Here is a 12143-nt window from a genome sequence, read left to right on the forward strand (position 1 = left end):
GCATATAATTGTCTGGGAAGATGGCATATCATATCATCTCTCAGGAAATGGGCTGTATGTACTGCTGCTGGCCAGTTGCCATTACTTGCAGATTTTATGTTCCTACTCTCCATACAGCAATGTTAACCAAGGGTGGATTTATAAATACTTGCGAAAATAGGTGAATTTTACAGCCACTTACTAATGTCCACTGCTTGTGCAAGATGAATGACTGAGATATAAAACCTAAATATTTGCTGCCTGTCTTTTGTTTACCGATTTACATTTTTTTGTGCTATCAAGGAAACATCCAATCCTTTGGTGCTATGTAGAGAGAAAAAATTCCCATGGGTGCTTTTTACTTTAAAGTTAAAAACGAATTAGTGAGCTTACACTGATTTGCCATGGCATGGTATAGGCTTAAATAAATGCACTTGCATTTGTAAGACTAGATCTACACATGAAGAAAATGACAAGTCTTAATGGAGGGAAAACATAGCAATAGTTATGATATTGTGGTCACTGCAGTGGCAAAGGCCCAGGACTATCCCAGCAGCTTCAGCTCTAACATTGCAGTGAAGATGCATCTTTACTTTTGTTTAGGGACCCCCATAATTATCACTGTAGATTCCCCAATGCCTATGAAAGAAGGGATGCTTATTCATTCTTGTTGACATTGCAGTGAAGATGCATCTTTACTTTTGTTTAGGGACCCCCATAATTATCACTGTAGATTCCCCAATGCCTATGAAAGAAGGGATGCTTATTCATTCTTGTTGAGCTGCTTCAGGATCTTCTGTAATGGAGGGATCCCAATGTTGACCTGTACAGTGGTTAGAGTTCTTGGACACAGGTGTGCTGTTTATGGAAAATTGGTATGCTGCAAAGTTCCTGGAAAATTCACTTCATCAATTCAGCACTATGTTAAAAGGCTGAGCCTGTGATGGCATTGAGTTGTTTCATTAGCCCTTCCAAACTTGCCATTTGTTCACTCAAATCATCCTGTTCATATACCTGCAGAAAGAAGGAGATCAAAGAGTTATCAAAAGAGAATACCAGTACATCCCTTTGTGAAGGGAAGGGTCACGTCAAATTACTTCATTTTAAATTCCCAGGCAAAACAATGGACAGAAAGCCAGCGGCTAAGCTCAGAATATAATTACTGAATAAAGATGTTGGTGAGAAAAATAGGTAGTTGTATGTAATTGCATAAGATTTCATTAGTTTCATCTCCTCAACAAGAAAAGGATTTGAAGGTTTCTAATCAAATTCTACTAATCACTGGTTGTTTGGTTTGGGTCATGGTAGTTAAGCTTTTTGTTATATAGTTCTTATGAAATTTTGACGTTCTTGTGTGTGGTGGGGGGAGAAGGTAATGGAAGCATCCGTGATATTGGTACTTATCAGTTTTCAGCACAGGGTGTGTGTAATATATGTATGGATATATATATTACATTATTTTGTTTTTGGTCACAGCTGGCCCTGTGCTTGGGCATCACTTCTGCAGGCATCAAATTAACTTATATAGGGCCAGGATCAACCACATACAAGGTAAGTAAGGTAAGCAAGATATTTAAGGTAAGGCAGCTTACTTTCTGTTCTAGTTCTCTGGTCTCATGTGGTACATATTTATTAAATATTTCCCTTTTTGTCACACACATATCACTCTTCAAGAACCAGAATTTGCATTACCAAGTTTTTCTTTGTCTGCACTGTGTGTATATGTCTGTGCAGGAGCTTAATGGACTTTCCTTTGACTAATGAAAGGTCTGTGAATGCTAATGGTGTGTAGAAACGGAGTCTCATTCTAAAGAGGAATGGCTATACTAATAGCTGTAGAGAAAATAGATTGATTATTATTATTATTGTTGTTGTTGTTGTTGTTTCTGTAAAGACACAATTTGATGGATAAAGTGAAGATGTTGAACTACTTTTTTTTGGGGGGGGCACACCCATTTAATGCTCAGGGGTTGCTCCTGGCTAAGCGCTCAGAAATTGCCCCTGGCTTGGGAGGACCATATGAGACAACCGGGGATCAAACCGTGGTCCTTTCTTGGCTAGCGTTTGCAAGGCAGACACCTTACCTCTAGCGCCACCTCGCCGGCCCCTGATGTTGAACTACTTAAATCTTAATGAATATAGTTTCTACCCTGTGTGCTGCTAGAATCCTGGATTATTAATTATCAGAGAACCAGATTACTGGCTTCAAGAATTCTGATCTAATAAGAAGAACTTGAATTATTTATTTATTTATGCCACACGTAGTGGTACCCAGTGCTTATTTCTGGTGGGCTCAGGGATTACTCCTGTTAGAGTTGGGGACCAAATAGGGTTTCAGAGATAAAATTCATATTGGCCTTGTGCAAGTCAAGTATCTTTCATGCTGCACAACCCATTTGAAGTTTTGTGTTTTTATTTTTGCTTTCAGACACGACTTCTTTTCAAAGTGTCCTTACATTGGCTGGATCTTCTGTTGGTTTGTGGCTCTCCTCAGATACTTCAGGGGCTGTCGGTACAGATACAGGAAGCAAAGGAGATCTTGCCTTTCCAGCTAAACCAAGAGAGGCTGTTTTAACGTGAGTCTTGGGTAGGGTAGGCCCTGAAGGAGCAAAAACAGAGTGAGGATGATAATGTATAGAACATTCAGGGAAACAATCTCTCAAGAATGTAAGTCAACTCTAGTGGATTGGCATTGATTTTAGGGTATTGTTCATTCTGTGGTATAGAGATGAATTCTGACACAATGAATGAGATCATTTTATTTCTACTCAATGGAAGACAAATTCTGATTAGGCCTCTCCAGAAGAAGCTCTACCCGTCATAAGTAATTTTAAGTGGATTCCAAATCATGCCCTGAAAGTTTTTCTGGCAGCTCCTGGCTCTTAATCCTATCCTATAAGTGTCAGGTGAAATCATTTGGCCGCTGCCTCGGCTTTAGGCCCCAAACTGCTGTGCTAAGACCACTTGAAAAAGCTCTAAATTGTTTAAGAGTTCTAAGAATATTTGTGTGGTTAAAAGATATGGTTATTAATATTAAATTTTGTAGGAAATAAAAAGTCTCGATAGTTAAGTTAACCTAATATTCTCATTAATAATCTCTTTTGGGGAAAACAACATTGTGTACTAACTAGTACAGTTTCTTGTGAAAAAGTTAACTTTCTAATACTGATACAACCCATGTGAGGAATAGCTGAAATTCTTTTAGGAGACATTTCTGTCTTTATAAATAATGTTGACTCTTTCTTTCTTTTTTTTTTTTTTTTTTTGGTTTTTCGGGCTACACCTGTTTGATGCTCAGGGGTTACTTCTGGCTATGAGCTCAGAAATTGCCCCTGACTTGGAGGGACTTTATGGGATGCCAGGGAACGAACTGCAGTCCTTCCTTGGCTAGCGCTTGCAAGGCAGACACCTTATTTCTAGCACCACCTTGCCGGCCCCAATGTTGACTCTTTAATATGAAGTCTAAAATTTATCTTATTGCTCTTTCTTAGCAACTTTGTCCTTACAGTTTAAAAGTTTTATCAGGGTTAACATAGTCAGATAGTATATACCACATGTAAGGACTTTTTGCCATTTTTAGCATTTTAACCTAAGCCTGAACATAAATAATAGTGATAAGACATGGAGAGAAGATAATGAAACAAGACATGGAAAGAAATACGCCAGTTATTTTCTATAATCAGTGATTACATTTGAATACTAATCCTAATAGCACACCTACTAAATACTAGGGGGGACATTCTTTTTTTGTTTGTTTTTTGGGCCACACCCAGTGACACTTAAGATTTACTCCTGGCTATGCACTCAGAAATTGCTCCTGACTTTGGGGGACCATATGGGATGCCAGGGGATTGAACCAAGGTCCATCCTAGGTTAGCAAGGCAAATGCCCTACTGCTTGCATCACCACTCCGGCCCAGGAAATATTGTTTTGATCATATTTTAGAAAATTAAGTCTGGTTACTAAAACTCAAAATTTATTCAGCCATCAATGAACTAGGAAGCATTTTTTTACTAGGAAAGGAATAATGCAAACAATTTGGGAAGTCAACAATTACTAGACAATAGTAAGTGATACATACCAACAAACACACCATTTAATATCTAAGACTTAGTATATAATTTTTTCACATGTGCAATATTTTTACTCTTAAAACTTTTAGATCAAAGTCTGCAGTTGAAATGATTTATCACTAGAGGGTGATCTTCAGTTTTTGGAAGCTCAGATGAGAACAAATAGACAAGAGAAACATGAATAATTTTTCTTTAAAAAAATTTACTAAATATCTACTAAACTCTAGGCCTATGCTGAGCCATTAGTTCATTTTAGGCAAATTAGAACTGAAGATAAATTAGGGATTTATTATTCTAATCAATGTTCAGGAGCTGTAAAACACAACTATATACTAACTATATAATCTTGTTCCACTAATTTAATTTCCTTTGCTTGCCTGTTTATCTGTAAATTGTGAGCAAAAATAATCTTTGAGAATTAAATAATATATATTTTAATACTATTATAGATTTGATATCTATAAACTTTCAGTAATATCTTAGGTATTATTATCTATTATTCATATCAAAATAATTCCACTATCATTTCTGGGGGGGGCACACCCGTGACGCTCAGGGATTACTCCTGGCAATTCGCTCAGAAATCACTCCTGGCTTGGGCGACCATCGGGGACGCTGGAGGAACAAACTGCAGTCCGTCTAGGTTAGTGCTTGCAGGCCTTATCACTAGTATCACCACTCTGCCCCCCACCCTTTGTGTGTGTGTGTGTGTGTGTGTGTGTGTGTGTGTGTGTGTGTGTGTATGTGTGTGGTTTTTTTTTGGGCCCACTAGCTATTATTCCATTTGTACATCAAAGTAGAGAGGAATTAGTTTCCCAAACTCACACATTTAGACAAGGGTACACAGAATAAGTGTTTGCATCAATCATTAACTCTACAGAGGACATTAAGATTTCATCGTTAATATGATGATCTAGCCTATCTTATTTAAATAGGTTTCATTTGATTTTGAGTTTTGGGGTCATACCTGGTGCTCAGGTCCTTGCTCCTGACACTGAGGAGTCCATATGAGGTGTCAGTATACAAATAAAATTTGGCCATGTATATGTACCGTAACCTCATACTATCTCTCTGTCTTTCAGTGAGTTTTAAAGAAGTATTACATAAACAACTGCCTAGTTCAAAGTAATTTTAAGTTAAAAACTATTTATTACGGTTTCTTATATTGAACCACATTATAATATAAAGGGCAAACTCCAGTACTGATTTCAATAACTGATTGCTATTTTATTTAAGTATATAAAATTTGGAATAATTTTTATAAACTTAGTTATTCTAATGAGGTAAAAACACATTTATAAAAAATTCTATGATATATAAAATATATTATATAACATAATATATAAAATATAAAATCTCTATAAATATAGAACAACTCAAATAACATTAATTTACTGTGTTGCACAAAACTTGAAGGTCAAAGCAGAATGATCATAAAGTTCGATACTGACTGCTGGTTCAGAGCTATTTTCAGTCAGATATGCTGTTTTTACTCTCATTATTTTTCTGACTGAATGAAAGACTAATATTTCAGAAAAATGTAATAATATCTGGTCTTCCTTGGATGTAAACAAACAATTTGTTCACTGCTAGCTACCTCTAGCCTTTTTTCTTTTAGCATTTGCTATAAACATGATATCCCCAAGCTAAATCAATTATCTAACTCAAATAAGAGCATAGGCAATCAAAATTCTAATACATTGATGCCATAAGATTCCTCTTTAAGGGCTTGATTGGTAGCACAGTGGTATGGCATTTGCCTTGCATGCGGCTGACCCAGCACGGACGTGGTTTAATCCCTGACATCCATATAGTCTCCATGCAAGGAGAGATTTTTAAGCACCACCAGGTGTGGCCAAAATTTTTTTCTTTAAATACTTTAGCTATATGTACCTCACATTAATATTATAGATGATTTCAAACCTAAGGAAAGTTTTTATAAACTACTGGTAAACTTGGAGAGCAGATTTAATCAGTCTCTATTTTGACTTACTTGGGTGAATAGGCCCTTCTAAAAGCCTACAGTCTCTCTCTCTCTCTCTCTCTCTCTCTCTCTCTCTCTCTCTCTCTCTCTCTCTCTCTCTCTCTCTCTCTCTCTCTCTCTGTTTTTGCCACACCTGGTGGCACTCAGGGGTTACCCCTGACTCTGCACTCAGAAATCACTCCTGGCAGGCTTGGAGGACCATATGGGATGCCAGGAATGGAACCCTGGTCCATCCCAGGTTGGCTGCATGCAAGGCAAACATGTATATCATATATATGTATATATAGTGCCACAATTTTAACTTAGTTTCATTTGATGACAATTTTTTATTCATTTTCTTTTTTCATATTTTTTGCCCCCCAATTCACAATACAGACCAGGCAAAGGGCCTTGGTTGAGGTGTATATGGGGTGCATTTACTGTACCTCCTCTTTCTATACAGTCAGTGTAAAGAACACAGCCTGTGGTAAGAATTGGGAGGCCTTATCTTTTCTTTTCTTTATTTTTTGATTTTCTAATATATATATATATATATATATATATATATATATATATAAAATTCTTCACCAGTGCAACATTCCTATGATCAATATCCCAAGTGTCCTTCCTCCCCATTTTTATTTATTATTTTTATTTATTTATTACTTACTTATTTTTATTTATTTTTTATTTATTATTTTTATTTATTTTCGATTTTTAGTCTTAAATAGATTTATTTCTCTTGTGTGTGAGGGTCATACCTTGGTTAGTAGCATGGGTGCTACAGAGTCATACCGGTGGTGCATAGGAAGAAAAGACACTGGTGCCAGGATTGAACAAGGGCTTTACCCATGCAGAGCATACCCAGACCAGACTTAATTATTTTCTTAATTATACCTAAAATTATAATATAATGTTTAACTGAACACAAATAACACATATCTATCACACATAGAAAATCTTTCTACAAAGACCCAAATAAATGACATAAAGTACAATATCTTATGTAAAAAATTAAAATAGGCCTCTTTTTACACTAAGAAACAGAGGATTAAGCATTCCTTTAGAATGAATCAGATGGGTTTAATTTCCCAATATTTTTATTACTCTTATTTCTGCATGCAGTTTTACATGTAGTATTCACTAAGAAATTATTTTATAATAGTGTATTTCCCACCTATAATCTTAACACTTGGATAAGTCTACAGCATTTTATATTGTCTGAAACACTTCTTTTATTACATTAAGATGCAAGTATGCCTAAAAGAATACCATTTCTCAAACCTATTAGAAATAAAAGCATTATAATAATTGATTTTCTTGAGTGTACAGGCAATGGTTACACATTCCAATCCTACTGACAGCAGAACAATGTACAAGACACTGCATTTTACAAAAGGAATTGAAGACATTGTTTTGGCTCAAAGACCACACAGTATGTTTAAACCTCAGGTGACTGCCTTTTCTTAAGTAATATTCACAGATTCAAAGAAATTTCAAGTTTTGGAGTCTCCAGGGCTCTTGGAGTTCATCTAGTGACCTTTACTTTATTTTGTTGAAGAGAATACTGAGGTCCCCAGAGAAGAAGAATTCAAGGTAGAATTAATTTCAATAAGATTCCAGTATAGGTGAAGAATTTGAACTGTTTCAGGGTCTTTATGATCCCAGTTGGTGTTCTAAATGGACTTACTTTTTTTTTTTCATTTTATTTTTTCAGAATGGGAAATTAAAGTATTATGAAGAAAATTTACTATTAGAGAGATATCAATTACCAGCAAGACAACTCTATTCTCCAAATTGCCTATTTGTATAAAAGATCAGACATCTTCAAACAGACTACATCCTATGTCAGAAAGCTAACACCCAGCTTTTTGGTGGTCTGTGCTCATAGCATCTTTATGCTGTTTGTATTGGACTAGATGCATTAGTTAATGTAATACACAACTACAAATAACACTACTCAAATAAAAATGGTCAAGTACAAACTAGAGTATTGACAACCCAAATACCAAATAAGTTAACTAGACCTAAGATAATTTAAAATTATACCTTTTCCTTCATTGTGTATTTGGAGATCACCATATGTTACTGACTCTTGTCTTGATTTTTCTGCTCTACTTAAGGTCAAGAAAAATGCCTTAAATCCATAACCTATATACTGGATATTTTTTATTCACTGTCTTCTAAAAAGAGTGTTTTTAATCCACTTTTTATAGCATTCAAACAGAAAATATCTTTCTCTAAAATAACTAGTCTCTGTACTAAAGCAATAGTTCAATGGGTAAGGCACTTGCTTTGCTCACAGCTGACCTATGTTTAATCTTTGGTATTCCATTTGGTTCCCCAGGGCACCACTAGGAGTAATTCCTGAGTGCAAAGCCAGAAATAACCCCTGAGTATTGCTGGATGTGACCGTAAAACATCCCTAAAATAAATAAAATAACCACTCTTGCTTTCTTTTGTTGTTATTTTGTTTTGTTTGTTTTGGGCCATGTTTAGTGGAGATCAGGGTTTACTCCTTGCTCTGAGCTCAAGGATCACTCCTGTTCATAATTCAAGGGAATATATATGGTCCAAGGAATTGATCCCAGGTTGACAAGCACCCTATCTGCTGTACCATAGCTCCAGCCTCTAAAGTAACTAGTCTTATAAAATGTTCAAGTGAGAGAGCAGTTTAATCACATGGCATTTGGATTTGTATGTGATGGTTGGACCTTGGTTTAATCTGAAAATGTCACTGGGAAACACTTTGTTGTCTCTCTCCCACTGATGAACTGTAATTATATATATATATATATATAAACATACAAACATATGTATACATATATGTAACTTTATATATATTTATATATACATACAAACATATATATATATATATATACTGGCTTTGCTCTTCCATATCAAATTTTTTTTGGATATCAGTGCTGATGATGCTCTGTCTCACTTCCTGTTAGGTGTTTTAGGGCTACTCTCAAAAAAACAGCTGCATAACAGCTTATTTTTTTCTTGTGTTCCTGTTATTCTCACCATATCCCCAGTCTTTGTGCTTTTTCCATAGTGGGCTGCCTTGAACCAATATATAGCTTTTGTCTGCTCATGGTGTTTTTATATACTGGCAGAGAGCCCAACTCTTGCCTTCCCAAAGAACTCATGGAACATTAACAATTAGAGAAGGCAGAGTATTAAACTTCTGTTCTTCTATGTCAAAAAATGACAGATATTTAAATAGCTGTTCTTTTCATCTTCATTATTATTATTTTTTAATATCTAGGGAACAGCCAACCAAGAAGGTTTAATTTATAATTGGTCTAAACATAAATAATGTCAGTGACACTTTTATGAGTTTTATTGAAGCAACATATCAAAGCAAAAGAAAAGAAATATTTAAAGAATCTTTTTAATGGCTTCCAGCTGCTACTTTAATATAATTTTTTTGCTTGACAGGTGAAATCTTTTATGATTTTTTTCCTAAATATGAAGGTTGACTCAGAATGTAATAAAGAAAGTCCATATCTCTTTCAGAGTGGGGACAGGAGCAAAGTCAAGAATGGCTGGAGGTAAGCAAAATAGCCACACTAGTGTATGAAAAACCAGAGTGTCTCCCTGGTATTCAAAGATTGGCTTTGAGAGATACAGGCTTCCAGTCCTTCAGATCAAGATAACACAAGGTTGTCAGTTATTAGATTATTTACTTCCTCTCCTCATGATAGTAAAATATGTCTGATCTGTACAAGGAGTTTTCTGCAGAACAAAACAGAATGAGGATTCATATCAATATATAAATATTCTGGAAGAGTCTTGTCTTGGGAGTTAGGACTTGGTCTTATATAGCCTATATTATTTGAGTATTAATCTATCTCTGTATCTCTATGTCCACATTTCTACCTACATCTATGTCATCTATATATCTATGTTTACATTTAAAAATGTGAAACAATTTCATCTCCAAATAATATTTATAAAAGTTAGGCAAGTGGGCCCGGAGAGATAGCACAGCGGCGTTTGCCTTGCAAGCAGCCGATCAGGACCTAAGGTGGTTGGTTTGAATCCCGGTGTCCCATATGGTCCCCCGTGCCTGCCAGGAGCTATTTCTGAGCAGACAGCTAGGAGTAACCCCTGAGCAATGCTGGGTGTGGCACAAAAACAAAAACAAAAAGTTAGGCAAGTAAAGAGAATATAGTTCTTCTATTTATCATTATATTTGAATTTCTTTGTTCTCTTTAAGATGTACAAAGCAATAATTAACCCATTGTTTAAAAATGAATTTTTAAAAAATAGTCCCTAGCTTGTGAATCCTTATCTCCTAAGTGACAATAGGATTTTAAAATTGCTGCTTTCTAAAAGATGTGTCCTATCATTCTGTATTAATAATATTAATGAAATCTATCATAAGTAGTCTTGTTTTGCTTTTCTATTTCAATCTAATGACAGTTCAACTACATTAAGTTGTATTAAATGGCTCTGCTTATTATATATTCAGCCAGCCAAGATTAATTTAAAAAATTAGATTTATAAATGTTCAATCTGAAATCTAAAGATTTTTTCCTCCCCGGGGTTCATGCGGATGCAGTATTTCAGGTGACCCTTAGGTGGAACGCATGATGTTGAGATGCGAAATAAATGGAACTACACTGATACACAGCTAATTAAGTGAGCATCACTTTGGTTTTAATGCTACTTTCCTCAGCAGGACTAGCAGAAGGGGGAGCAGCAAAAGCTCCGGCACTTCTGAGTGGGGCCAGCGGTATGCATCAGGTGAAGATGAGCTGCCTCAGCAGGAATTTACTGTTTTAAGCTTTATTTTCACAATGCAGTTATTAAACATTTCATTTGCTCATTAGGTACATAATCTATGACTGCCAGGTGCAGGTGCCTGCTAGCATCTCCCTGCTGTGGGTTCTCCCAAGTAAAAGGATGCTTGGTGAGGAGTGTGCTATTAAACTGCAGCAGATAGGGAGGGAACAGCTCACCTGGGTCCAATCAGAGACCAGTGCACCTCGAATTGTGATGCCAATACTCATTTCCACCACCATGTTCACTTTGGCTGACTTCCTATCTTTTCCGATCTTTTTCGTTTCTTTGCCCTCAAGTACAGAATTCAAATGGGTAGCTTTGAAGGCTTGACTGGAGTGTCATCTTTCCTTTGTCTCTGACCCATTCTCAGAGCTGAGCTTGCTAAAGTGAAATCATTCTCTCTGGCTTTAGTTTCTTTGAGAGCCATACTATTGATGCTAGTAAATGATTAACGAAAGTGGGAAAGAACCACTGGAGGGTGAAGCTCTCTTTTATCCCTAGGATCTACACCAGTGCCTGGAAGATGTTATACATTCTGAAATTTATTCCTGAACTAAAGACTGTCACAGACACAGACAACAAACAGGCCGCGGAACAGTCATCTCAGTTCTACTGGTCCAGAGGCTTCTTGATTTAGAAACTTCATGGACTATAAGAAGAGTTTCGGGCAAGTCATAGGTGATTATGAGACCTACATTAACCAGAACAGTTCTTTTGTTACCCTTTCTCAGTATTTTTTGAGAATGTTCCCAGGCTACATATTATTAACAAAATAGCTAAACAAAGTCACTAAAATATCAGACCTACACACCCTGTTTAATATAGTGTCAGGTTCCTATAAATAAGACTTAAGATGTTATTTCCATATTATCAACAGTACCATTTTAAGCAATCTATTTTACTTCCTAAGTTCTTTTGCATATAATACCAAAGTAGGGAGACTATTTAGTTAATTTTGTGCATAATACACATAAAATTTGCTTAGTTTGTTATAAAGGAGATATTTGTATAATCCCCTTTTATCCTACACTATTTGCAACAAATATATCCTTTTTTCCCTACACTATTTGCAACAACATATAACAAGTTTGAGCTCTTTGTTATTATAAAAATGAAAAATAGGCTAAAGAATACCTTTTTCATCTCTTTATTTTTGCTGGTACCCTAGTGATTAAACTCCAGAGAAACCACATTTTCAATTCATAAAGAAGAAAATAACAATCATATCTGCAATCAAGCTGTTTAAATAAGATATATTTATTATAAAAGAAGAAAATAATACTGTCTAAAGTCTTTATGTTTCATGAAAATATCAAAATTTGTGAATGCTCTAA

The 12143-nt window shown here is 35.6% G+C and overlaps 1 protein-coding gene and 1 non-coding gene across 2 annotated transcripts in view; both read right to left on the reverse strand.

Moving 5' to 3' along the window:
- Positions 1-656: 656 nt before the first annotated feature.
- The window catches only part of LOC126020220 (netrin receptor DCC-like), a 71747-nt gene continuing 60260 nt past the window's right edge, over positions 657-12143 (reverse strand). The window contains exons 7-8 of the mRNA XM_049781674.1: positions 2436-2578; positions 657-993 (exon numbers count right to left, since the gene is read on the reverse strand). Coding sequence (XP_049637631.1) covers positions 904-993; positions 2436-2578 — 233 coding nt within the window. The 3' untranslated portion in view covers positions 657-903. The remainder of the gene's footprint in view (positions 994-2435; positions 2579-12143) is intronic.
- On the reverse strand, positions 6387-6519 carry LOC126021110 (small nucleolar RNA SNORA51). The gene has a single exon (XR_007499721.1). It is a non-coding gene; the product is annotated as a small nucleolar RNA SNORA51 (small nucleolar RNA).

Source organism: Suncus etruscus, chromosome 10, assembly GCF_024139225.1.
Source record: "Suncus etruscus isolate mSunEtr1 chromosome 10, mSunEtr1.pri.cur, whole genome shotgun sequence".
In the NCBI taxonomy this organism is placed as follows: Eukaryota; Metazoa; Chordata; class Mammalia; order Eulipotyphla; family Soricidae; genus Suncus; species Suncus etruscus.